Source organism: Clytia hemisphaerica, unplaced genomic scaffold, assembly GCF_902728285.1.
Source record: "Clytia hemisphaerica strain Z4C2 unplaced genomic scaffold, Clytia hemisphaerica genome assembly, whole genome shotgun sequence".
NCBI classification, from domain to species: Eukaryota; Metazoa; Cnidaria; class Hydrozoa; order Leptothecata; family Clytiidae; genus Clytia; species Clytia hemisphaerica.
Window position 1 is genome coordinate 499,280 of NW_027103855.1, and position 27,813 is coordinate 527,092.

At 37.7% G+C, this 27,813-nt stretch overlaps 4 protein-coding genes across 4 annotated transcripts in view; 2 read left to right on the forward strand and 2 right to left on the reverse strand.

Annotated features, from left to right (window-relative positions):
- The window catches only part of LOC136808177 (protocadherin Fat 4-like), a 51,788-nt gene extending 38,254 nt beyond the window's left edge, over nt 1–13,534 (reverse strand). Inside the window, exons 1-4 of the mRNA XM_067064715.1 lie at nt 13,453–13,534; nt 13,077–13,320; nt 12,657–12,884; nt 9,752–9,835 (exon numbers count right to left, since the gene is read on the reverse strand). Of these exons, the coding sequence (XP_066920816.1) occupies nt 9,752–9,835; nt 12,657–12,735 (163 nt within the window). The 5' untranslated portion in view covers nt 12,736–12,884; nt 13,077–13,320; nt 13,453–13,534. The remainder of the gene's footprint in view (nt 1–9,751; nt 9,836–12,656; nt 12,885–13,076; nt 13,321–13,452) is intronic.
- Nucleotides 140–7,980, forward strand: LOC136808138 (hemicentin-1-like). Its single transcript, XM_067064679.1, has 17 exons — nt 140–415; nt 582–836; nt 1,085–1,345; nt 1,639–1,881; nt 2,132–2,398; nt 2,614–2,859; nt 3,092–3,352; nt 3,527–3,772; nt 3,953–4,210; nt 4,425–4,655; nt 4,959–5,219; nt 5,469–5,720; nt 6,018–6,278; nt 6,449–6,685; nt 6,841–7,092; nt 7,268–7,510; nt 7,712–7,980. Exons 2-17 carry the CDS (start codon nt 584–586, stop codon nt 7,978–7,980), a joined length of 4,041 nt encoding a protein of 1,346 aa, XP_066920780.1. The 5' UTR covers nt 140–415; nt 582–583.
- LOC136808179 (uncharacterized) lies at nt 13,458–16,926 on the forward strand. Its single transcript, XM_067064717.1, has 9 exons — nt 13,458–13,766; nt 14,011–14,262; nt 14,433–14,699; nt 15,210–15,299; nt 15,429–15,565; nt 15,791–15,861; nt 16,078–16,226; nt 16,386–16,574; nt 16,684–16,926. The coding sequence occupies exons 3-9, from the start codon at nt 14,489–14,491 to the stop codon at nt 16,893–16,895; spliced, it is 1,059 nt and encodes a 352-aa protein (XP_066920818.1). The 5' UTR covers nt 13,458–13,766; nt 14,011–14,262; nt 14,433–14,488; the 3' UTR covers nt 16,896–16,926.
- Nucleotides 16,927–22,736: 5,810 nt separating this feature from the next.
- LOC136808153 (uncharacterized) lies at nt 22,737–26,736 on the reverse strand. Its single transcript, XM_067064695.1, has 3 exons — nt 26,417–26,736; nt 25,833–26,101; nt 22,737–23,116 (listed from the first exon to the last, which is right to left on the reverse strand). Exons 1-3 carry the CDS (start codon nt 26,734–26,736, stop codon nt 22,737–22,739), a joined length of 969 nt encoding a protein of 322 aa, XP_066920796.1.
- Nucleotides 26,737–27,813: the final 1,077 nt, after the last annotated feature.

Genomic DNA, 27,813 nt, shown 5'->3' on the forward strand with positions numbered 1-27,813 from the left:
CAAGATATGGATTTCGATGTATTCATGATATTCATGACGTAATGTTTTCTACGGAAAGATCCCGGTTTTTGCCAGCAGTGGCAAATTTTAGAAAACATTACGTCATGAATATCATGAATTATCACGCTATGTAAACAAACTTCAAACTATTTTCCAGAGCTGGACAAACCACGTTTGATATTCCCACCAGAACCATGGTTCAAAGAAGGCTCATCCATCTCCATTCGATGTCTCATCTCTAATGATCAGAATGTCACATACACTTGGTTGTTCAACAACGTGGTGATTGCCAACGCAACCAGAGACACTTTATGGAAAGAAAACCTGGACAGAACAGATGATGGTACCCTGCGTTGTCAAACATCTACAGCCTACAAGAAGACTTTCTCCGAAGAGAAGGTTCTAAACATCAAATGTAAGATTACTTATTACTTAGTTGAAAATTGAGTCAATTCTTTTTAACTTCCTCGTTCATTTGCAAGGGTCAAAAACAATAAAATATTCCCAACGTGCTTGATAACATAATTACCACTACTCGGTCTAACTACATTATAACAAGATATGATAAATTTTACTTTTAGACATGGATTCACCAAAGATAACTTCCAACACGGACAGCTTCGAAATGAACGCTTACACCTTACTTCAATTGAACTGTCAATCCACGTCAAATATTGAAGTTAAATACGCGTGGTATAACAAAGAGAATAGGATAGTTTCAAGCCAACCTTCATTGAAGTTTGAAAACATCACAGTTGCAGAAGGCGGTGTTTACTCCTGTGTCATCACGTCAACTCTTGGGACTAAGAGATCTTCACAGGAAATTGAAGTGCACTGTAAGCGCTATTCTATGCTTTCACATGCAATGATTCTTCACTTACATTTAAGTCATCTTGAATGCATATAATCACAGTTTGATTCAGGCGAGGACCAATGGTGCATCTTATATGTTGTCACTTCCCAAACGGTGATCTCCTTGAGGAAAATAAGATAAGTTTATTTTAAAGGGATTGACAAGATCAGATAAAGAGAAGTATTATGCTTTCGTGACTTCACCAATTTCGAATCATTTTTACTCGTTTAGATTTATCGATACCAGTATTACACATGGAACCCAGTACAAATGTTTTGAAAGAAGACACGGCCGTTTTGCGTTGTGAAGTCACTTCAAGTGAAAAGGATGTCAGTTACACTTGGTTATTTGGAGCAGAAACACTGGCCACAACAAAAAACAACTATTTGGTATTAAAAAATGTGTCAGTGGGTCAAAGTGGCAATTACTCATGTCTTGTCAGGGATTCAAAAACAGAGAAGTCCTCTAAAACTGCTTCGTTACTTGTATACTGTAAGTTTGACACCCTCATTAATAATTCGATTCGTCCACATTCAGAGAAATATAAAACTAGTACAGTATGCCAGTGTCAGGGTTGAGAACGGTTTGAAACATGATTTTCATTTTTAGGGTACAAAAGGTACAGTACTTGAAATGCTTTTCTTTAAATAAGTGGAAAGCTTTTGTTGTGTTGCGAAAGTTACCTACTGGCTACACAAAAGTAAAGTCTATCAATAAATTTCAAAATATATTTTACAAGATGCAAATGACGTCACGATAAAACAAAATAACTCTTTTCATTTTAGATTTAAACAATGCGAAGATATCAAGCACAGACACATTAATACACGGTGGCAACTACACATTGTCATGTTCTGCTAGTGGGAATCCCACCCCTTCTTTCCAATGGTACTTTGGTGGAAGGATGTTATCAACTCAACAAAACCTTCGATTGATTAGTGTTGATCAGACAAGTAGCGGAGAGTACAAGTGTATAGCGAGGAACCGATTCCTTGAAGAGGAAGTTAATGTTAAAGTGTATGTTAATGGTAAGTTTGAAGGGTTAAAAAGAGACGGATTCGAGTGAACTTCAAACGATTATGAGATTTCTTTCACGACTATGAGTACACTAATGAAAGAAATCTCATAATTGTAAAGGGATTGGTAACGAAAAGCCAAAACATGAACCGAAAGGCTAATGTTAAATTTTGACGAGGTCATGATAACTAAAGAAGCAGCTGCTACAACACTTAACTCGACCTTTTCAATGTTTCTCATGCATACTTTCTTTCTTTTTAGTGCTAATCAGACCAACATTGAGCATATTATCAAGTTCAATGATATTCTTCGAGGGAGAATCCATTATCTTGTTATGTCATTCACAAATTAGCCACAACGTATTCAAATATCAATGGTTCCACGATCGAACACCCATTCTTAACCAACATAACTCCAACTTGGTGCTATCAAACGTCACTGCAATGAAGGATAAAGGACAGTACACATGTGCAGTCGCTAATGACTTCATACAACTCCAATCGATTGAGCAAACAGTTGATGTTATACGTAAGATTTCTTCTTCAACCATCCAAGCTTTTATTCAACCTCGATAGATTCTATCAAAAAATTAGGTCTTTGTGACTTTTCTATTTCGTACGGAAAATTCAAAATGGTACCCTTTAGCTGGAGTGAAGTGAATACTTCAGCTGTTTAGAAAGGAGGATCTTACTAAACGGAAGGGATTTTATAAAAACAATTTTCGTTTCTTGTTCTTTCAACAGACTTTGGTACACTTTCCATAACAAAACAGTCAGTAAATGATTACGTGGGACAATCAGTTTCCATACACTGTTCGGTCGACACATCTTTCCCAACACCTTCATTTCAATGGTATCACAACAATGTCTTATATTCAAACCAACAAAACGTTTCTTTCGTATTGACAAAAGCTTCATCAGGGACATACCAATGTCGTGTAATCATACAAAAGAATGAGAAAACAGCACAGACGCAAATTGATGTTAAATGTAGGTTTCCTTTTTACTCACTTCAATTTTGCCGCTAGAATTGATACGAGACTTTCTCGATGCACTACTTTTTCTTTTATACTATCTGTGATTCATACACAGAAACACTGACCCATCTTATATATTTAAAAAATTGGAAAGAAAGCGCTCAACTCTGATCAATATACTACCGTGTATCACACTCAGTCTACCTTTTGAGATTATATCGCCTTATTTCGGAAACATTTTGCAGACCTCGACAAACCAGAGATCAACCTATCAGCTGAGAAGTCTACCGTTTTGAGCAACGATTCGATCATCTTACAATGTATGGTCAACGCTAGTAGTGCCACCACCTACAAATGGTTCTTCAACAAAACAGAAATGTTTGGTGAAACATCTTCAGCACTGTTGAGAAATCGTATTCAACCAAGAGAAAGTGGTTTGTATGAATGTGAAGTAGCATTGGAAGGACTGACCAAACGTTCAGATAGTGTCCATATTAAAGTCGTTTGTAAGTACTTTTTACTTTGCACACAGCAGGGTATATTTTTTTTAGATCTAACATTTTAAAATCGATTTTTTGAATGTGTGTATAGACCCTGATAGTGTTTTCTTTGGGATTAGGAATAAAAATTTCAAGATACCAGTTACTGTATTTAGATGATACAATGTAATTCGATTGCAGATTTGACAGTTGTTGGGAGTGGCTCAGAAAGCATGACGGCCATCATTGGAACCACTAAATTATTGGAATGTAGAGCTCATGGTTGGCCATCACCGACATATCAATGGAAACACGATGGTCAAATTATATCAAAGCAAGAAGTTCTTTCATTGGACAATGTTTCCATAACAACAGCTGGTGTATACGAATGCATTGTTACAAATGGTTTAATCAAGCGTTTCGTGAAAACAATCATCAGCATCCCCTGTAAGAAAATGGTTATTACTCTAACTTTATCCCTCATCTTTGACCATGGTGTCTAACCTGTAAGACATCATACAACGTAAATCTTTGAAAATCTTTAAAAATCTATCAAAATTTCCATGAAATATTACGCAAGTATCTATTGCCCCATGGAATTATAATTCTGTTTCAACCTTATTGTAGACCTCACCTCTCCAACATTGAAGTTGTCATCTTCACATCCAGAGGAAGGGAGCACCCTCCACTTACAATGTATGACGAATTCCAGTGAACCAAATATCTTATACAAATGGCAGCAAGATGGCAAAGCGATTCACACGAGCAATTCCAAAGATTATTTCATCTCTAACATCTATCGTAACCAGGGAGGCAGCTATTTTTGCTTGGTTAGCAACGCCATAGGAGAAAAGAGATCACCTGCTCTATCCGTCACGGTTCAGTGTAAGAAATAGACTGGATACTGCGCTGTTTTTTCTGAACCCAATAAGTAATGAAGTGTTTTGCCAAAGCATTGAACCAAGTAGAGCATTTGAGTGGGGAGAGTTGGTATTCATAACAGGAATGATTTGTAGATAGAACATTTCAACCAAACTTTTTTTCGCCCGAACATTCAAATTGTAATAACACTAACACATTTAAAACTTCTTTGACTTAGATTTGGACAGACCAACTATTGAACAAAAGAAGTTCAACGATACGCACCTCCAACTACTTTGCAGTGCTGAGGGGAAGCCTAACATTCAATACTCTTGGTGGCACATGGACAAAGTCATTGTAAACAAAACTTCAATATCGGTGCAACAAAATGACCAAATTAATCAATATCGGTGTATGGTGAAAAACAACATGGGTGAATACATAAAGACAGTGGACAATACACACTCGTGTACGTGCTTTTTTCCTACAAATCGAACATTTTTCTTTCACCTTCGAACTATTGCAGCCTCAATAAACCCAAATGCACTATTAGGCCTCAATAGTAATCAATAGTAATTCACATTGACAGTAAAAGTTATGGGGAATTACAAATCTTTAGGAGAAGGCAATGAATTAGCCCGTCTATCACAATTTATTGAGGTTTGAAAAACACTGCCAGCTGATTTGAAATAGACTTTAAATCACACGCAAATTAACTTTTGGGCTTACAAAAAAGCCCTACACTCATCTGACCTTTGAATTTTTTCACCAGACATCACTCAACCAACACTGACAGTTTCGCCAAACCAAGAAATCGACGAAACCTCTTGCGTTATATTCTATTGTCACGTGGAAGGAACTCAACCAATCAGATACGCTTGGTATCAAAATGACGTCATCTTGAGCAACCAATCAAACAACGTACTGACGATGGAAAATGTCAAACGCTCGAATAACAACGCTTTGTTCCATTGCCGTGCCACCAACACCGCTGGATGGAAACAAAGCAGTCAAAAGAAAATTACAGTCCGATGTAAGAAACTCTTGTTTAAAAGCTTGTTAAAAAGTTTATGTAAGTCTTTGGCAGCTGAAAACTGATCGCAAATTAAACTTGTAGATGTTCGTTAGTGTTGGGTTCCGGCTGCTGGAAAACCGTAAAAAGTTTTGAAGGTATCCGGCCGTTGGCAGAAGTATAATCCGCCTCGGTACGCAAGCTTGCTGGTTCAGATCACAACCAGTCGGTATTTTCCTTGCAAATTCTTTTCCCTTTTTCTATTGCTAGACGTCGATCAACCGACAGTCACGTTTCAAAACGAAGGATCTGCAATGATGATAGGAGAGACATATCAGTTGACATGCTTAGTCACATCTCTACCTCTTTCAAGCTATAAATGGTACTTCAATAACCGCCTTGTTTCACAAGAAGCTGTTTTAACGCTCAACGATATTCATCTGAATGATGAAGGACTCTACACGTGTCAAGCAGACAATGGGTTTGTGAACCGTTCAGCAAGTTACCGTGTCAAAGTGCACTGTGAGTACTCTAGTGAGACATTTTTCATAAGACACTCTTTTCGCAAGAGGACGAGCAGCAGCCTAAATGAGTAGAGCAACTGAATATTTTTGCTCAAGCCTTGTTAAAAGCAACACTGTATAAAAGTTGTGATGTATGTGATAGGTTCAAGAATTTATGGTACGTGACCAATAGTTTATGTGTAAACCTTTATACAATCCTGCCACCAACGCTCTCATTACCTTAGCATTTCAATAAATATTTTGACAATGTGTTCATGTATATCGAAACTATAAAGCAAAAGTATTTGATTTCTAGCTTTGCCGAAACCCCTTCTTTCGATGACATCGATCAACAGCACCATTACTGAACATTCAAACATAATGTTATATTGCCAACAGAATGCAACAGACGACGTCAAAACTTCGTGGTACCGTAACTCCACCCTTCTCGAAGGGTATCATTCTGAAGTGTTCATCCTGTCAAATATAACGCGATACCAAGCCGGCTTTTATCAATGCAGAATTGAAAACCTTTTCGGAAATGCCCTTTCGGATAAACTGCACGTTGTTGTAAAATGTAAGTGAACAATAACTTGAACGTGAACTTTGAAAAATGAGAATATCTCACTTGCAATCTCGCTCACATGTCTTTGCTATGAAAACCTTCCCTATAGTAATGACCATATTCCCTGAAACGTTTGACAGAATGAAAGTTTGTCTTGCATTTGCTGAATCTTTACACTTTAGATATGGACATTATATCCATCAGCCCCTCTAAGGTTGATGACTCCACGACAAGATATCAATGCGTGGTTGCAACGAATCTACAAGCAGTTTCTTTTACTTGGTATTTGAACAACGTCAAACGTGTCACCAATTCATCCAGCATTGATTTGGAGGAAGTGCAGCGAGTGTCTTCATTGAAGTGTATTGTGTCAAGTGGAACACAAGAAAGGGAATTCATAAGGAAAATCGATATTCAATGTGAGTATAGATCCTATATTGGTTTCGTTCGACCTATTTAGCTTAGTTAAATTTTCTAACACTGTCCTAAGGTATAAGCAAAGATGTTTCTTAGCTTCCTAATGCGTAATTTATGTAGAATAGAAGGAGCTATCTATTACCGTTTTACGCATTAGCTTTACGAGAACCATCACTGGTGTTATCATCAAACCATACAAAAGAAGGAAATGATATCATGATGCTTTGCAACACACCATACAAAGGAGCCGACGTTCAATGGTACCACAACAATGAACTCATCCATACGTCAGCGTCGAACACATTCCAAATGACGAATATCCAAAGGAAAAACCGTGGCGAATACCAGTGCAAAATCCAATACGCCAAGCTTGAAGCGTCCTCTCAGACTTTATTCTTGGATGTTTGGTGTAAGTCTATCTATCATATTGTTTTACAGTGTAGTAATTTGAAATTTTGAGATGACCTCGGCAATTAAAGCTTTCCAATCGGGAATCAAGAGGCAGAACAAATCATTCAATAACTGATGGAGTACTGAACTTGTTACTCTAACTCACTTACATTTACTTAACTTATTTTTGGCAGATTTGGAGAAGCCTGAGATTACGACCAACAAGACAATCATTCGTGGAAACGCATTGCAAATGAAATGTTATGCAGCTTCAAATAGACCGTTGAAATACAGATGGTTGAAAGATGGGCAAATAATGGGCACCAACGATTCTTTACACTTCAAAGCAATTACAGATACAGACAAAGGGCTGTACACTTGTGTTGTCAATGTTGAAAGTGATGAACGAAGAACAAGCTTCAACGTAAAACTACAATGTATGATTACTTATTACCTCTATATCGCATCAAAATTTACGACCATTACCGTATCCGCAGGAAAGTCAATGTAATACATACACGTTTTTCAATTGATCTAACGCTCCAACACATACCCACATAAACTGAATTTTTTCAAAATTTCAATATCTAATTAATGGTACCACTCACATTACCAAATGGAAACTATCTTCTTTCTAGACCTGACATCGCCAATCATCAAGATGAACCCAAGTGACGTCATCAGTGAGGGCAATTACGTAATTATAGAATGCCATTTCCATTCGTCGTCAACCAAAGTGGATATTTCATGGTACAAAGACGACAAGCTGTTACCAACAGCAACATGGTCAAAATTCATCTTGAATGATTTGAGTTTGAAAGATGGTGGAAGATACAAATGTAAAATACAAAGTGAAGTGGACACGAAATGGACGGCTCCTGCGGTACTAACCGTACACTGTAAGTAAAAAGTAACAAGCTAGATGCTGAATGGACCTACCTGATGATAAAAGTTAGATAGCAATAAGGAGAAAAATGAAATCAGTCAGAAAATATAGCGTTTAGCAAAAATGCATAACGCATTAAATTCATCATTGATTGTTGATGGGGAAGAGAGAAGAGGAGTAGGGAAAAAAAGTTCAGTTTTATTAACAATTGAATCATGCTTGATGGTGGCATTATTATCAATGATGTTTTTGTGTGGAAAAACAAAGAAATATAGGGAAAAAATCTAATGAAAATCTGCAAAAACGGCTATTTCTGGCATTTTCGGCCGGAAAAAAAAATTATTCTCAAAAATAAAAATGTTTTTTTATAAGAACATCCAAAATTTTTGAAGCCTTTCGATGTTTTTAACTTTTTGAGTTTTAAGCCTAAAAAGATTTACAGCCAAAAGAATATTATGAGCGACAAAAGCCGAAGGAAACTAGCTAATGGTTACAGTCAACTCTCTCTCTCTAATTCAATCCTCTGGCTGAAGGAGGTGTAAATTACTTTCTCTAATATTCGAAAACTTTTTGCTCGAAGATGGAATCAGAATAAGACGGGAGACCCTAATAAGAAAAAAACGAGAGGAAGTACGATGAAAAGAAGTTTCTTAGTGAATTGTCAATTGTCTTTATAAAGCTGATGTACGAAATTCACCCTCATCACTCCAATCTTTTACTACAAGAACTTCTCCTCGAGTCTCTTTCTCTTAACGAGGAACAAACTAAAATGTCTTTTCGTCCCTCTCCCCAGAGCCTTTCTCCGCATGATAACTATATTTTATGTCAATTAGGCCCTCTCTACTCTTAGTGATTCTTAATGAAGACTAATTCCCTTTTTCCTTTTTCCATTTTCAAGTACGTACGTACCACTTAGCAGTTTGAAGAAAAAATACGTGATCGAAGTTGCCGTCTCTACTTCCCCTGCACCCCGCTATTTCATACTAATTTTCTATCTATAATCCTTCAATGAATCAACTTAAGAGAGCATTACACGTTTTTTTTATTAGAACATCCAAGAATTTTTGAAACCATTAAGATGTTCTCAACTTTTTGAGTTTCAAGTCTAAAAATGTTCTTAACATGTTCTTATTTTCCCTATTTTGTGAGTATTTTTGTCCATTTTTCTAAGAAAATAGATGTTGTAGGGTGTGTAAAGCCTTAATTTGTTCTTAACTTGTTCTTAACATTTTGGCCTTCGAAGCCTTATCTTATAAAATTTGTTCTTAAGAAAAAAAGGGTAACTGCTGTTATCCCCAGAGTGCTTTACCTGGCACCCAGATGCAGACTTTTTCGTCCGACACGCTGAAGCTTTAAAGGTTGGGGAAATTTTCAACATCTGGAAGGTTTAGATTACGGAATTTTGCAAGACCGTGTCAAGGATTTTGCAACGGGAGGTCTGGTAACCCATCCCTTGTTTTCGGGGATTGGTGGGTCGAACTTATGCACAAGGAATGAAGAATGAAAAATGAAAAAGCTCGTAAATTTTCAACGGCTTGAAAATATATATTTTTTTCCGGAAAGTTTTTTACAAATAACATTATTTTCATAAGCATAATAACGCTAACATGAATTTATCTTATATTTATATTTTTCTCAAAATGTATGATAAAAATGTTTAATTCCGATTTCTTATTCAGCGGAAGAAATCAATGTCCATTCTTTAAAAATTTCTTCGAGCTACGTTTTCCATATATGATCGGATTAACCACACAGTTAGCAAAAGTTAAAATATAGCACAAGTTTGTGATACTTTCGTCAAAGTTGATATTTCCATCTTGTGCAAAGTCGATATACAACCAGAGCAATTGATTGGGTAATGCGAAGATGATGAAAACTAAAACAATAATGGTGAATTTTTTGGTCAACTCACGACATTGCAAAAGTCTTTTGAATAAAACTCTTGAATTCGGTGCACTGCTCGAAGTGCTAATCTTTTTGACGAAGCTTGTATTCAAATTTGTAAAGTCCGAAATATTTGCTCCAGTCGAAAGAGTTGTCACCAACTCCGAGGGCGTTCCACCCTTTAGTAAGGGCGTGGGATCAACACTCATCCGTAATATCAAATTATTTGTAGAAGTCTTTATATTCTTCCACGTGTGGTAGTAATAATAACTCATAAGCAGAACTGGGCATGAGTACTGCACAATAAATAATACCAACGTGTACATCCTTCGATACAACACTCCCCATCTTTCGAAACACAATGCTTCGTCTACCGTAGATTTAGACTCATAAGTAAGGACCCAAGAGTAAGGACAGACAAGTACGATACTAACAAAACTGATAGCTGATAAAATGATTGTTGTATGTTTACTACGCATTATGATGGTCTGTGTTTTTGACGCTTGATAACGTTCATACGCGATGATAAGAAGCGTTAGCACGGACGCAATGACGGCGTGAGTGGATAAAGGATAAATGATTTTACAACCAATGGGACCAAACATGAAAGTGGAGTAAATGTTATGGCTCAACATCTCTGGTACAGATGTAATTACCAGTAAAAGATCCATTACAGCAAGATGTGTCGTTAAATAGTCAATTGATTTCCGATCCTTACGTTTGTTTTTCCATCGCGACCAGGTCGTCATGGTGATGATGTATGAATTGCCGGTGACCGAAAAGAGGAGTATTAAAATCAGTACAGCATTTTGTAGGGAAAAGACGGTATCCAGATGCCCTGAGAAAGTGTCGTTCTTCGTTATTAGGTGGCCTCCTCTTGGGAGGAGTTTCAGTCCTACCGTACTGGCGTTCCTCATGCTTTGAGAAGTGATATCCAAATACTCGATAGCGTTACCGCCTCAAACCAGAAGCTCCCGATTCAAATCTCCACTCCTGTTAATGTTTTTTTTTAGTTCATAGATTGCCGAGCCGGCTTGCTCTGGAATTCCTGAAGACAATGAAAACACTGTCTAGCTTATTTGAGTATGAATAGTGATCTTTTATCATCTACACGACACAAAACTGCCTCTTCATCTTCGTCACTTTCGAAAATGTGCTTTTCTGATATATAATTTTCTTTTCTTTTCTTCCTTTTAACCCTTTTTCCAGGCATATCTTTATAAGAACCTAAAAATTTTTTGAAGTCCAAAGATTTTCCTAAATTCCTAAATGTACCTAAATGTTCTTATCTCATTTATTTTAGCTGTTTTGGTATTTTGGTCTTATTTCCTAAAAAAATATCACCTTGTTCCTACACTGTTCTTAATCTTTGGTCTCGAAATCTTTCGTCCATTTATACGTGGTTCTTATAGAAAAAACGTATATACGAATAAAATCCCTTCATGAGAATTCCATAAGCTTTAAGAGATTACTGTACCTCTTAAAAACCCATCAAATCCGTAATCCGAAAAATAGCAAGCTAGATGCTGAATGGACCTACCTGGTGATGAAAGTTAGATAGCAATGCGAGGAGAAAAATGAAAAAAATCAGTCAGAAAATATAGCGTATAGCGAAAATGCATAACGCAATAAATTCATCATTGATTGTTGATGGGGGGAGAGGGAAGGGTTGTAAGGAAAAAAATAAATAGAAAGTTCTGGTCGCAAAAATCACTTTTATTGACAGATGAATGGTGAGAATATAAGGAAAAAATCTGCAAAAACGGCGATTTCCGGCATTTTTAACTGTAAAAATTTTTTTCTTAAAAATCGAACTCGGCCATGTTTTGAGCATTGCGAATACGCATCTTTCTGCAAAATAATCAGAAAAAACTAAAGATGAAAATTCGAGAAAATGTCAAAAACCGGTTTTTCCGGCCGGCCGGAAAAAAAATATTTTCGAAAATCGGGCCCCGTCACTTTTTACGAATCATCATTTTGCATCATTATTTCAAAAAACAGAAAAAAGTAATGAGCCAATCCCGAGAAAAGCTGGAAACAGACGAACGAACGAACGAACGAACATAGGTTAATTTAAAGGACCTCCACCGGGGTACCCGGAGGTAGGTCCAAAAATAGAAATGCTCTTCATGGACGATATCTCATATCAATAATTCCCTTTCCCCAAACATAACATCGTCATGCACTTGACAAGAACATTTGTAAGTCTTGAAAACAATACAAAATGCACTACAAGCAGAGTAATGTCTGCTACAAGCAACAACATTTAGATTAAGGTTGAATATATCTTAAAGTGTAATGGAAATTAAATTATCCTCTAAATAAACCCTCAGGCATTTTCTTTGCTATATTTAGACCTTCATACGATAAACCTGACCAAACACACTGTCAACAGCACACACATACAATACACCTGTCAAGCAAGAGGATCACCACCACCATCCATCAGTTGGTCGAAAGATGGAACATTGATTTCAACGATAGAAACGATTATCATTCGTCGCAACGAAACTGACCATAAGTACATGTGTCAAGCGCAAAACGCAGTTGCTCTCTTGTCGAAGACAGTTTCAAACAGCAATAATACTTGTAAGTAATATTTATTAAGTTGATTTTCTACTTGTTCAAATCGCCCTCAAACAAGGCATCTTTTTGAAAACTGTTTACATGAGTTCCCCCCGAAACGATCTTTCTCAAAGAAAAAACACAATCTGTAGAACGTAATAACAATTCCCCTGTCAGTCGACTAAAACACGAGACATCGAAAGAATCATCACAATTTGTGAAAACAAATTTTGAGAAAAACAACTTACCAGTACGTTTGTTTCCAGATTTGGAAACACCTCTATTGTCTATGATTCCACGAGCAATGTCGAGGGAAGGAGAGACCATCGCTCTTCGTTGTTCTACGACTGGTACCCCTCCAATCAAGTATTCAATCTACCACGGCTCACAGTTGATTTTGTCTTCTGATTTCTTGTTGCTAAGCAACATCACTCGATCGAGGCGTGGAGGTTATTCGTGCGTGGCTGAAAACGAGGCTGAGAGAAAAGAAAGCAAGCAGATCGTACTCGAAGTATCATGTAAGAAGTTTGATCAAATATAAAAAATAGCCGTACAGCCTTGAATCGATTCTACAATGAACATAATTTGCTTCAATATTCATTCAAAAAATTTCCTGAATAAGTCTTTCCTTTCATTAATGAGCATTCTAAAAACAGAAACTTTCTTACCTCATCAAGGGCTTGATGAACTAACCATACAGACGATGTCCAATGAAGAAGGAAAGAAACAGTTGAAATGTCTTGCACGGAGCTCCTCACCAACTATCACATATAAATGGTATAGGAACGACAGCATGATATCTGACCAGCAGACCATTATTGTCGCGAGGGATGAAAGATCAGACGAACCAATCACATTCAAGTGTCAAGTCACCAGTGATTCATTGACAAAGCAAGCTGAACGAGTGATACGCTTTGAATGTAAGAGAATGAGAATGTCTGTAGGGCATAAGAGAATGATCACCCAAATCTAACCAACAGTTGCAGATTTCACAAATTGTACTAATTATACTATTTAAGAAAATGATCAGAATTATCATGAAACCTGTCTGTTTGTTTTGACACTGCAAATCAATTCTTCTATCTTGCTTTTAGATCTTTCAACACCACAGCTCAAGCTCCTGTCGTCTGCCGACACAAAAGAGAATGATGAGGTTATCTTCCAATGTTTGTATCGAAGCTACCCTGATGTTGAAAAAGTTCAGTTCTTAAGGAATGGTATTATTCTAAAAGAAGGAACTGAAAATGTCTTCCCAATCCACAATGTGTCCAGGAATGATTCGGGTAGTGTGTATTTATGTCGCTTAAAAAACATTGTTGGCGAAAAAAGTTCGAAAAAACTTCAACTCAAAATCAAATGTAAGTGTTTACCTTTTTCTACAAAGGACCTTGAGTGTGAAACCGTCTCTATCTTCCTGATATGTTTACCTGAAAATATAAGCCAATATCCACATACTCCTCAGAAAGTATGAATAGTAAAAGCGGAGACGCAGTACTTATTTATTTTTTTTTTCTCGCAAAGATATACATACTTTATTCGTTCGTGTTCTTCCATTACGTAACAACCTGACACTAAAAAATTTGTCAATTTATTTCTTTCAAGATCTTGATTCGCCTCAAATAATACCATCAAAGACATCTAAGCTATACGAGGGGACATCAATCAGTTTAAGATGTCATTCAAATTCAACAAACGAATACAAAGTCACGTGGTTAAAAAATGGGGTGGTTATTCTACAAAACGAAAAAACCCTTTCATTCGATTCTCTTCGATTGACCGATGAGGCCGTTTACTCATGCTCAGTAAAAAGCCTTTTGGGTGCAAAATCTGTCAATTACCAACTTCATGTTTACTGTAAGTATACTAGCAGTAAATCACTTTTTTTGTGGAAAATATACCCTTCACTGAACATCCTAGTGTCGAATATCAGAATTTTTTGGCAAATTTGGTTCGGAATTACGTTTGTACATTGTATTTCATTTTTTTCGTAGCCCATCTTAAAATTTGCTTCCCTTTCGCCGTAGACATTGAAGTCCCTACTCTGTCGTTTTCCGGGGAACTGAAAATACAACGAGGAAGCATGTTTAACATCACCTGCAACCTTCAAACAAACGACCACCAAAATGTCCTATACATTTGGATGAAGGATGGTAAAACACTGTCACAAACAACAACATCAATTTGGAGTATCAATTCAACGAACAACGAGACGGAAGGGGTGTACACGTGTTCCGTCCAACTGCAAAATATTGTTAAACAATCTAAAGATACTTTGACGATCAAATTAGCAGGTAAGAAAAACTTACCGTGATCGGCAGACCTTGGATAAGATAAGGCAGCGTAATAATGATGGCGGATTCCTTAGCTAATCATGGGCTAAATGATTCTAGGACCGGTGAAAATAATGATAAGAATGATATCATTTCCGATTCACTCAGATTCACCAGTAGTAAAGAATATGATAAATAGAGGTCTCAACATCGTTAAGGCTTGGGGACACGAGAAGTTTTTTTCGCGTTGGTGCAATGCAATATGCTCCATCCCACCAACACAAGAAAAAAGTGCGTGTCTCATGGTATCTTTTTTTGTTTCATGGGACAAAAAGTGAGGGAAATACCCAAAAGACACGCTGATTTTGTCCCAGGGACAAAAGTGAGAGAAGCACAAATGTTATTAAAAGATAAATGGGGTGGAGACACGAGAAAGCGTTTCAGGTTGGTAGTATGGAGCATGCTGCATTGCACCAACACCGAAAAAAACTTCTCGTGTCCCCAAGCCTTTATCATTCATGCTATCTTTAGAAGAAGTGAAGATGTGTAATGCAAACCAACAGATGGTGAATGGAACGTGCAGATGTCTGCAAGGCTTCTATGGCTTGCTTTGTCAGTCAAGTGAGTATCGTCATCATATACTTAGTACTGGTGACCACTGATATTGTAAAGCTCATCGTAAATTTCATAATTTTCAAGTAACGTTAATTAAACTTTAACAGTAATTTTCTCTTCAAACCGTTTCTACAGGAGCAAAATCGGTACATGCATCGATAACTTTTACAAAGCTATGTCGCCTGTCTAATACATGTTACAGTGTTGTTGATTTGAGGAAAGAATTCCAAAAAAATGATATCTATCAAAGCATGAAGCAAGAACTAGAGAAGGTGAGGTTCGAACATCCTACTTAACTAAATTATTGCAGTTTTATAATGGGAAACACCTATGCGGAAGAAATAGAACCGTAGTTCAGGGTTCGGAATATGTCGACCGGAAAGACTTCTAAAGTTAATAACCTCGCACTCAACGGAAGAAAGTATTTCGAGCTATGCCCTGACCTAATTTCATTTTTTATGCCGGAATCCCTTTAAAACATAATTTCCTTCCATCAGGACTTGACAAAAGAATTGGGAGCTGGTTTTAAAGAAGATCATTTCATGGCTACCAAAATTCTTTCCTTTAGGTAAGAGCATGGGGATAAAATACATAGTTGATAGTTTTTTCTATATTATATTCATGGTAAGAAAGTCTGAGAGTTAACTGTCAACTGTTTTCAATAAATGGCCGTTGTGCTAAGCGTTGTACTTCGTCTACTTGGTCGTTTGAAATATGTCGTTTGTCGAAATTTGGAAAGGTTTCAAAAAAAACTTTTCGCGCAATCTCATTTCTCGCATCTCAGTTTTGGTAACTTGGCGACTTTGAACACGATACTCTACTTCGAACAAGAGATGACCACACCCATCAACACCCTCCAATCCAAGTTCACAGATACCGTCACAAAGACATTTTCGCAGAAAAATGACGAGCTTGTTGGAAGCTCTTTGCATGGTATTCATTTTTATTTATACAGCGTGTTCAAATTTACCTCAAACAATAGTGGAACACTTTTTTAAATCTCGCTTGATAAATTTAGTTGACATCTCAAGTTGTTAAAAAAGGCAATTAAATATTTTGTCAAAGTTTTATAAAGTGTGACTTTTCATTTAGATTTTGACCATTGCGAGACGAACAATTGCGACTCCAATGCGGACTGCATCAACAGCAAATATACTTTCCTTTGTCGATGTCGTTCAGGTTTCCATGGTAACGGAAAGACTTGTTCCGTTATTGTTGCCAACAGCAACGATAAAAATATTACCGTTAACCAAGGGAAGGCAACTGCAGAAAATGTCGAAGGTAACTCGTTTAAAGGCTTTACATTTTACATTTTCGACGTTTTCTAAGATCAAAAGTTCTCGTCAAGCAAATCTGACCTTATTTAAATCTATCTTGATTTGTCTTCTAGCTTTCAAGAACACAACTATCAGCTTGGCAACATTGATGGGGATTTTGTTGGCAGTGCTTTTATTTACCTTAATCATTATTCGAAGACGAAACAGGAATAACAGGTGCCTTATCGGCCCTTTTTACGCCAGCCATTTTTTAGCACCAACTTTTACGTCAGCCCTAAATACGCCAAAGCTAAATTTTTTCCAGTTTAAGCCCGGCCCTAATTAAATTCCACTCCCTTACGCCAGCCTTTATTACACCAACGAACACAAATGACACCGATAAGAGCCGGCGTTAAAAGGGCCGATAAGGCAATGAATAAAATACGACATTCATTTCCTTTTAGTTTAGTTCCCTAGATCTTAAAAATTGGAAAAGTATAGGCTTAAATCAACATATTCGCGAGGCTCAACCAATAATTTTTCAATACTATACTTTTACAGGGAACCTGAAAGTGAGTGCGACCAAAGTAATGACGATTTAGAGGAGAGAGCGCGACAGAAAGCAAAATCACTGAAGGACCATCGTGGTAGTTGCGCCTCCACGCTCAACTTGACCGACGAATCACCAAAAGGTTTGGAAATGTACGATAGCGACAGTGCTTTGGAAGATAACCAAAAGGAGAATCAGTTGGATGTTCCTAAACATAAATCGTCACGTGGTCACCCTTATGAAACAAACAATACCTCTTTTTAATGGCCCTTTTAATGGCAATTATTTAGTTCGAAAATTTTCATGTACTGCATCCACCTTTTTGTTTGAATTTACGGTATTTTTTGAATATGGAAAGTATGTGAGAAAAGTTTCATTGATCCTTGAATACAATTGTGTTTTATCATTTCTTTCTTTATTGTATTACTTTTTACTAGTTTAACGTTACTATTAGACCTATAGATTCGATAGGCTATAGGTAGAGCGGACGTGACCAGTCGTAAGATTACTCAATTTTGAGCAATTTAGGGGGCAGAGTAGTAAAATTTGCGTATAAATCATAAAATACCTCAATTTCTCCCTATAAGTGAGAACATGATAGGTACAATTTGAGGCTCAAAGTGTCAAAAAAATAGGAACAGTCGAGCCTCATCAAAATTTACTGGTAGTATGAGCCTAGATGATATAAAATGGTCAAAAATGACCAACCATAGTTTGTTGAGTATACGGAGTATTACCACCGAGAAATACCGTAGATATGGAGGGTGGAAACTATAATCAATCTGTAACTAGAGGAAGCTGGATTTTTTACGAATCGAACGCCGATAATCAGGAACATTGTTACCTGTTTCAAATTATCACAGACGGCTTCCAAGTTATCAGAAGAGATGGAGGTTTTATAAGATACTGTAATAATTTCATTATAATAATAATGTCATTTGAAGTAATAAATATGACGCGTTCTTTACAAAAAGTATCAAAAAATTTTTATTACTGGTTAACGACCAACCAAATCCAATAAGAGCTTGTAAAAACTCCATCTCGTCCCCAAGTTATTGGAGGGTTCGCCGATGCTTTAATTTTCAGCCATGACAGCATCAAGGAATAGGGTAATTAATGTTTTAAACGATTCACTATTTCCTGTCGGACAAACAATAAATAACGGATTATCCCTATGTGTAGGCTAGATCAGAAATTTAACGTCAACACGTTTGTTAATTGGTCTATTTCAATACGCATATGGCGATGGAGACAATGTTACAAAACAGCTACTGGCAAAACATCTGAAAAATCGATATTACGGAGACAGCTACGCATATTCGGAGGAACTACCGGGTGCACCAAAAAAAAGTGTACAACTTTGTCGAGATATTGTGAGCTTCAGGATTTAATTTTTTTTGTTCATTCTTTTTTTATTGTATAGAGGATGCTCTAACTTGAATTTGGAGCTATTATACATTAAATTTGAAAACGTAGTTCGAAAATTATTTTAAAAAAACTGACTTTTTTTAATGTCGAAATTTCAAAAAACCATCAAAAACAGCGAGCAAACTTTTCTCTTACACTTACCTTGTTTACACATAAAAATACCAAAAAATGCAAATGTGTTCATCAAAACTCGTCACGGAATTTAAGAATATGGTAAAACAAGCTATTCCCATGTAAGATAATATTTTTGGAAAAGCTGAAAACTTTTTTTGGAAATCTCCATGGTTTTGATGTTATTCTATGTGAGAAAATTTCTGGAAAAATAGATCACCATTCCTCGACTAGTTGTTCAAAGAACTTGAGTCTGCATTGAGTTTGGTGGTGTTGGAAATGTTCATGACGTGCAAATAAGATGGGCAAATTGTTGGCAAAATATAAGATAAGAGAAAAAAGAATAAAAGAAACAATGAAATTGTTTTTTTGTCACTTTGTCTTATTTATAGCGTGATTGCTGTTTCATGAAACTCTACAAAAATTGCCAATAACATTTCTGAACTACCGCTATTTCAAAATAATACTTAGGGCGATAGAAAAAGGCTTATCTTGAGTCAAACCCTTGCTTTGCACGTGGGGCTCACGGTTTCACAGAACATAAAAGAATGAAAATAAAAACGTAATCCGTTGACTGACAATCCTTCTAAGTTTTAATGTGATAGAACTGGATTACAAGTTTGTATAGGCTATCGCTGTCTGAATAGAACAGTGTTGACCTTGTTGGTAGACTGATGGAAGTAATCTGAGTACACTTGTAATAATTTGAAGGGCTACTTTTCCAAAAGAGTCATTGTGTACAATCTTACCGGTTAAACTCAACCAATATGTACGTGAAACCATACTTAAAAAGAGGTTAAATCTGCATACAGTAGCCTGAAATCACCAGAGAACGATAAACTCACGAAAGGTGCAACTTTAAATGGATAACAAAGAAAAGAACAATCTTCGTAAGAGTTGTAAAGTTTAAAATTTGAGAAAAATGCACTGTAAGGGTATAACTCTAAAAGCCAAATTATCCTCGCACATACCGTCGGTTGATAAACCCACTGCCCCTCCGGGCAAAAGGATTTATATCAAGCCATAACAAATCAAAAACAAAACTCTGTGCTTCCCGGATGAAGGCACTGAACAGTATTATTTTATAATATACCCAAGCCAACCAAAGATTAATTTTTGTTAAGGCATTTATGTATAAGTAAAATTATTATTGAATCAAAAAGTCAAAAAAACGTCCAAGTTCTAAATACATTCAAAGAAAAAGCAATCAAGATGCCAGAAAAAATTTGATCAAAAAGTTTTATCCATGCCCTTTCAATTATTTGAAGATGGATATGCTGTTTCAAAGAGATAATCAAAACATAAAAACGTATGAAGCTGATATCGCAATGGAGATAAGCCAGGAACCAGGAAGTATGAATCTCCAAACAAACAATTACGTCATGGTATACCTTTCACAATACACGTATATGCAGACAGATATGGTCATCGCTCTAGTGCCAGAAAGTGGGACGGCAAAATATATGGAAAATTGTCGCCGTGAGATTGAATACGTATATCCTATCATGGCGTTCCAAATCTAGCTAGAACACTAGTTAATGAATTGATATGCCGACACGGAGCACCAGAAATGTTATTATCAAACAGAGGAACAAACTTCATTTCAAAATGGATGCTGGAAGTATGTATAGCATTATAAACACAAAGAAACTTAATACTTCATCGTATCATCCGGCAACGAACAGTTGGAAAATGCAAAAGACTAGACGATGTAATGTTTAAAAGATTGTCAATGTATGTTGACAAAAATCAACAGCATGGCCTTTGCTTTTTAGAAGGAAACATGTCAAGACCTCGTACCGAAGGAAATTAGCATAATTTGGCATACAATAACATGCAACTAGCGATGCAAATACAATTGCTAATGCAACTATATTCTCGACATCTCACATTCCATTATGACGGTAACCGATGGGAATACGTCAGCGAACTAGATCGACTCTCGTTCGCTCGTGCTGCTTCACTGACGCTGCGATCGACACCCTTTAACACGCACCGGCATCACCTGCACAATCATATTTAATACACGCAATGAACAATCACACGCAATGAACAATCATACACAATGAACAATCACAGGCAATTTGCCATAAACAATAGTCGAAGGTGCGCAACGCACTGGGCTCAACTTCAGTGGCCTCAAATTATTCATAGGCCCAATTGTAGACTTTTAGATATTCACCCAAAGAAAAAGTGTGCAAAATTTCAGCCAAATCGAACAATTTTTGAAGTCACCAGGCTGCCCCAAAGTTTTAGCCCCGTATTGGCAAAAACTCGTCCCCAGACCCCAAAAATCAAAATTTTTTGAAAAATGAAAAAAACACCCCCAGATATTAAAGGAACAAGTGTGCCAAATTTCAGCCAAATCTGACCATTTTTGAATTCTCCAGGTTGCCCTAAAGTTTTGGGACATACACACACACAGACACACATTCTCAGATTCTAGCTCAACTGAAGTTGAGAATAACGAACATTCACACGCAAGACAAGCCTTATTAAATGAGATTGCTCGTGTACATGAGATGTAATTATGTAATCATTTACTATTTCATTTAGCGTGAAGTTTATAATAATTAGTGGGCGGGAGACAAGAAATGGAGACGAGAATGAGTCCGTTGACCCTGAGATTATATATTTCATGTCAATGTAGGCTTATTGCTATATACAAGTGTGGCGGATATATTGGGGTCACTCCTATAGGAAAGTAAGGTACACGGTCGGCATATGACAGAGGCCCCGTAAGTACCAAGGCTAACAGGCGACTAAACATGTGGGTACTCGGTCGGCATGCAGGATACAGAGGCCCCGTAAGTACAAAGGCTATCAGATACGGTACTCGGTCGGCATGTGTAATACAGAGGCCCCGTAAGTACAAAGGCTAACATAGGCTCTAGGAAGAGAATCTAGGCGTCACAATCATGTGACCAACCGCCAAATAAAGGAACGGCCAAAGAGCGACCCCAATGCCACACCTACAGGGAGGGAAGAACATTACTAGACGAACTAGTGTGTGGGATGCCGAAGAAAAACAACTTGTTAACGTGGAGTAATTAATAAGTTGAGTAAATACTAATATTACGGATGTATATAGAAAATACTTGATTATAAAGAGCGATTCTGATATGATAACTATATGCTAAAATAAGAACGTAAGTATACCATTGAAATATACTATATGGAAAAAAACAGGCTACCGCAGAATGTGAGTACCTAGATATAGTCGTATGGCTAAATGATGCACGAGGAGTAGGCCCGAATGAAAAAGGACGTCGAGTAGTAGTGACTAGTAGGTGCTAGAAGTGCCGACGCAGTAGAGCACAGTATAGATGTAAATAGGGCATAATTGTACGCTTGAATCCGATGAGGTAGATGCAAATAATATAATAAATACTAGAAAGGCTATTGTTGCTGAGGTGCATCTGGATTCCACAGTCCATGCCCAAGGGTTTTAGTTCGACACAATAATTGTCCTGTTTGCCTGATGGTTTTATCTGGGATACGAATGTAAGTCTCAAAACAAGTGCTGTTCCATCTACCAAGTTGCTTAATTAGCCAGCTTGGTAGTCCTGCTGCTGCTGCTGTTGTGGCGGCTCCTATTCTGAAGGAGTGGGTTGAGATCGGATGTGTTTTGGTATTATGAAGAATAGTGTGAAGTAACTGGTTGAATCTGCGCCTAGTTAGAAACGAACCGTTTGAAAATGCGAAGAGAGGTCCGGATTTTTTCGGATGCATCCGGCAGAGGTCCTTTAGGTTACGAACAGGACATATTGGGTGACTGGTGGGACACAGGCGTATGACGCAGCCTTGGCGGAAGGGGTCTGTTTTTGATGCTTTTATGTTGACCAGGGCCATGGATGTCATTACGGTGATGTCATTGTATAGTAATGTAGTGGTTGGGTTCAAACTTATGCGAGGATGGTGAGAGGTATTCTGATGAGCGTAGGAAGCCAAAGAATGCTGTTGTACAGGCGGTCCATAGCATTTGTCGGTCAAAGGTGCAATATTCTGAATTTAGCAGGTATTTGTAAATCTGAGTAAGTAGTTCAACTGTGATGGGTTGCCGTTTGGGTTTTTTGTATTGCGGGCCCTGGGTGCGTTTTATGCTGCGTATGAGGAGGTAGGTAGTCGTGGAAGCGGTGGCAGTTGTGTGTGATAACAATATCGAATATCGTGGAACTTTAGTGCTGATAAGTGCATTTTGATGTTGTTGTATGACGAATATTCAGAGAGAAAAGTGGTGTAAAGCATTAGTACTTCCTCGGTTAATGGGAATGTTTGTAGGTGGAAATGTTGGCAGAAGTTGGAGTAGTTGGTAGTGCATCGTTTGTATTGTTCGTTGGTGCTTGGGGCCAGGGTGTTAGCCATGAGATGATGCATTTTTGTGGTTAGTCTCTCGATGGTTAGACTTCCCAAGCGTTGGATGGTAGCGGTGTTGGATGTGCGTCTGCTGATGGTGCTAGCTGCCGGAATCTTACGTCCTGGAAACGAGAAATAGCATCAGCTATAGGGTTATCAAGGCCATATACATGTTTAAAAGAGATGAAACATTGAAGTCTAGCCGCAGTTAAGTATAATGTTCGAATGAGGGTCATGAGTAGGGGTGATTTCGTAGAGCCAGCCTGCCAGATCTGAGTGATTGGGAGATTGTCTGTTAAGAACACAATACGTTTCCCGGCCCAGTTATGCCCCCAGGTCTTAGTTGCGATGACAATTGTAAAGAGTTCTTTAAAATCAATGTCATATTGTACGTTGGTAAACTGCGTGGGCCAAGCTGCTTGGATCCAGGAGTTTTCATAGATCGCCCCGAGACCAATGTTTGAAGCATCCGTGTTGAGTCTGATGTCACTGGAGAGTATGGTGAATGGGTCAGGAATAATGGATGATTTGTTCCAGGACGGGAGGAAGTCAATCCACCATTTGATGTCTGCACGTGCCTCGCTGTTTAAAGTAATATGATGATGCAATTTTGTGACTGATGTTGACGTGTCTATGAGTCGGCGTAGAAAAATGCGACCAGGTCTAACAACCTTGCAAACAAATGAGAGTTTCCCAATTAGAGATAACAGTTCTTTTTTAGTACATTTTCGACGTGATGTCCAGAATGGCAGTGAATCTATCAGTTCAATATACTTATCCTCAGGTATGCGTATAATTTGCTCTGCTGAATCTATTTCAATCCCCAAGTAGGTTATCTGACGAGAAGGGCCTTCAGTCTTATCATCCGCAGTTGGGATTCCGAGGTGATGAAAAGCTGATAGCGCAGTTCCAATCTCATTGTTGGCTATTGATATTGTGGGTTGATGAACAAATAGGAAATCGTCAGAGTAATGTGTCGATTCAGTAAGATCGTATTTATTCTGAAGGATCCAATGTACTGTGTCTGCAAATGATGTAAATATTGCTGGTGATGAACGTAATCCAAAAGGTAAGCGAGTGTCGACAAAGTACATGTCCTGCCAGTGAATGCCAAGTAATACCCATTGGGATGGATGGACGGGAAGGAGGCGGAATGCGTGCTGGATGTCAATTTTTGTCATCAAACAGTCCTTTCCCATTTTATATACAAGTTCTGTAGCCTGGTCAAAGCTAGCATATTTAACTAGGAAGTCCTCCTTGGGGATGCCTTCATTAATTGACTCGCCAAGTGGTTGGGAAAGGTCCATAATTAGTCGTCTTGTTCCATCTTTTTTTTCCCGCGAGCCCAGCGGCGAGCAATGTAGATTTTGTATTGGTGGTTCCCGGAATGGCCCAGAAGTGTGTTTTCGTTGTAGTTCTTTGCAGATAGCTGTAGTGACTGCCTCTTCGTGCTCTAAGGCTGACCGTAGGTTTTTTTGTAGGGATGGTGAATGAGGGCCATGGTAACCGATGTTAAAGCCGTTAGTCAGTCCATTGATTAAATAATTACAAAGTTCCTGGTCCGGATGACCTACTAAGGCTAGTGAAAGATTATCTATACTTACAGGAGTTATGATGCCATTTGGTAAGGGATTAGCCGGACGTAGGTCTGAATGATGTACGGGTTGAGGATGCTGCTGAGAAACATTTGTTGCCGGGGTGACCTGCTGTGTAGCATTTGTTGCAGATATGGCGGTATTGGCAAGGGGGTTTATTGCAAAAACCGAGTTGATTGTATCGTCCGCAGATATCATTTGTGGCATTAGTTGGTTGACGTGTGTTGTTGGTTCCATTCCTAGAGAATGCGGTTTGTTGTGGATGATGGGAGTCATTCCGAAACTGTTTTTCTGCTACGTAGCTGTAGGGATTGTGTTTGACAGATGATCTAGAGTTTGTTTTGTATGGGCAGGAGGATACGTAGTGTCCGAATGAGTGGCAGTGATAGCATGATGGTAATAAGGTTTCGCGTAAGTAAATATTGAATAGTTCGTCATTAGTTTTGCACCATGAAGCTGTGCGCAAGTCGGTGGGGAGCGAATGTTGAGCTGCTAGGGTATGACGAAGTGCTTTGTCGTACAGATAAACACTTTCAAACTTGTGTTTCCTGGCTATGGTGGCAATGTTCTTAAAATAGCTGAAGAGTTTGAAATGCATATCAGGGTGGTAGTGTAGGTAGGCTTGGCAGTATGTGTTCCAGGCACAGATCCAGGAAGGATAGTCACGGATTTTTGATTTTGTTTGGTTCGGCTTGAGATAGACAGTCAGGGAAATCCCTCAATTGCGGTATACTGCAATTGCGGTAGTTTTCAATCGTGATTAGCCTAAAAGGCTTATAACAGCTACATATAGTGCTGGTCGACAAAGATAAACAAACATCGACTGTAAAAAATCGTACGAGAAGATAGCTTTTCTTTATCAAAAGAATCTGATCTACGGAAAAAATATTTTGTCTGTGCGTTAAAAAGATATGATCAATTATGTACAAAAATTGCCTGTTTTCTCCTTGAATCTTGAATTCTGTTTCTTGAGTATACTGCAATTGCGGTACATGAAAAATTAAAAAGTGACGTTTATACCGCAATTGCAGTAAGAAATTACTACCGCAATTGAGGGATTTCCCTGACTGATAGAGATTGTTGTTATCGTCGAGTTGGAAACCCAGTAGCTCGTTGCTGCAATTGGTTGAGGGTGGAGGGGGCAATATGTCGTCGAAATCAACGTACTCATGTTTCTTTATCTTGTTTAGGGTGGTAGTTTTAAGACCTGGTGGGCTGTAGGGATTACTATAATTAAATGTACCTTGTGTTGGTTGTTGTGATAAGCTTTGTTGAAGGTCAAAACCAAAAACATTTTGCTGTTCTTCGATATAGGGCTCATCTTGTTCGTCATTTGTTATGAGAATGGCAGAATTCTTGTTTCTGTTTTTTTGCTGAGTAAGTGTTGGGTTGTTTTGATTCGGTGTAATTGGGTCTCGACTTTGTCCAGTCTCGAAATTGACGTGTGTCGGACTTTCGACGGAGGTGATTAGGTTGTTTTGACAGTCAGGGAAATCCCTCAATTGCGGTATACTGCAATTGCGGTAGTTTTCAATCGTGATTAGCCTACAAAGGCTTATAACAGCTACATATAGTGCTGGTCGACAAAGATAAACAAACATCGACTGTAAAAAATCGTACGAGAAGATAGCTTTTCTTTATCAAAAGAATCTGATCTACGGAAAAAAATATTTTGTCTGTGCGTTAAAAAGATATGATCAATTATGTACAAAAATTGCCTGATTTCTCCTTGAATCTTGAATTCTGTTTCTTGAGTATACTGCAATTGCGGTACATGAAAAATTTAAAAGTGACGTTTATACCGCAATTGCAGTAAGAAATTACTACCGCAATTGAGGGATTTCCCTGACTGTTTGAGTAGTTTTATTAATGTTGTTATTATTATGAATGTTGTTCTTAAGTGTATCTAATTCGGTTCTCATTGATCGGAATTCCTCTAATACGTCTGATAGCTGGATGTTGGTAGTGTCGGTAGGAGGGTTGAAATGTTCAAATAATCGTGTTTGTAGTTCGATTTTCTTACCAACATGTGAGAGTTGCAGCTCTTTGAGTTTGTTTCTTAAACCAGTGATGGATGATTTCCCCCAGTCGGCTATGGAGTGGTCACGGTCGGTGTGTTCGTTTGCGTTGGACTTCTTTGTAGGCATTGTTGTAGAATATATGTCTTCGTTAAACTAATAATTTCTTGTAAATAGTAAATTTTTAATAACTAAGAAGAAAACTCACGACCGAAGAGCAGGGTCGAAGAAGAAGAAACCACGCGAGGTCTGGGTCGAATAAACACCGGAACGAGAGGACTAGGGAGAGTCGCGGGCGGTCTCTTGTCTACCGCCACTAACCATAATTTCACGCCTTGGCCCGAAACTGCGATGACGCGTACTTTTTGATATATTTTTTATTCTCATTTCTCTTCTGACGGAGACCGTCAGTCCAGAAGGCATACTTTTGTTAAATTTTATTGAGCATTTATTCGTAGAAAATTATCACTATAAATACAATATTCTTATTAACCTTTATAATCTAAAATTTTTTATTTGTATCGCACTTCTATATCAAACCAATTTGTTAAACAGAGTTATATATGACCATATCTCAAAGAATTTATTTGTAACAAATTATCGTACGTAGTTGATGTGCATTTTAGTTTCTTTTATTAATTATCTGACGGGGACCGTCAGTCTAAGAAGGGTGGTATGTGATATAGACAGAAAAGATATACTCTCCCTTCAGAAGTTTAAAGAAAAACTCTACCTTCCACAAAGCAATCAAAACGTTTCAAACTTCGATCAATAATCTCTTCAGAACTTCACCTAAAAAAAAAAGTGCTTTCCTCACAAAAAAACACAGAACCAACGTTTCGAACTTTGATCAATAATCTCTTCAGGACTTCACCACAAAAAACGTGACCAAAATAATCCGAAAATCTGATAAATAATCAACCATCAAAAAAGGTATAAATAAGATCTGAGTTAGAGGAGCAACAAGAGGGACACATCGCAAGAATCAAAAATTGGAATTAGATGAAGAATAAATGGGAAGGGAATTAAAGAAAAAATATTTTATTGTACAGTCGTACGAAATAAGAAAAGAAATAAGAAAAGGGTCTAGGAAAGATTAATTAAAAGTATAAGAGAACCTAGACAGGAACCCGTCTGCGTATTTTTTTTTTAATCTGATGAATACTTGACGGTTGTGAGTCCGATTTTGGCCTCAAAAAAATTACA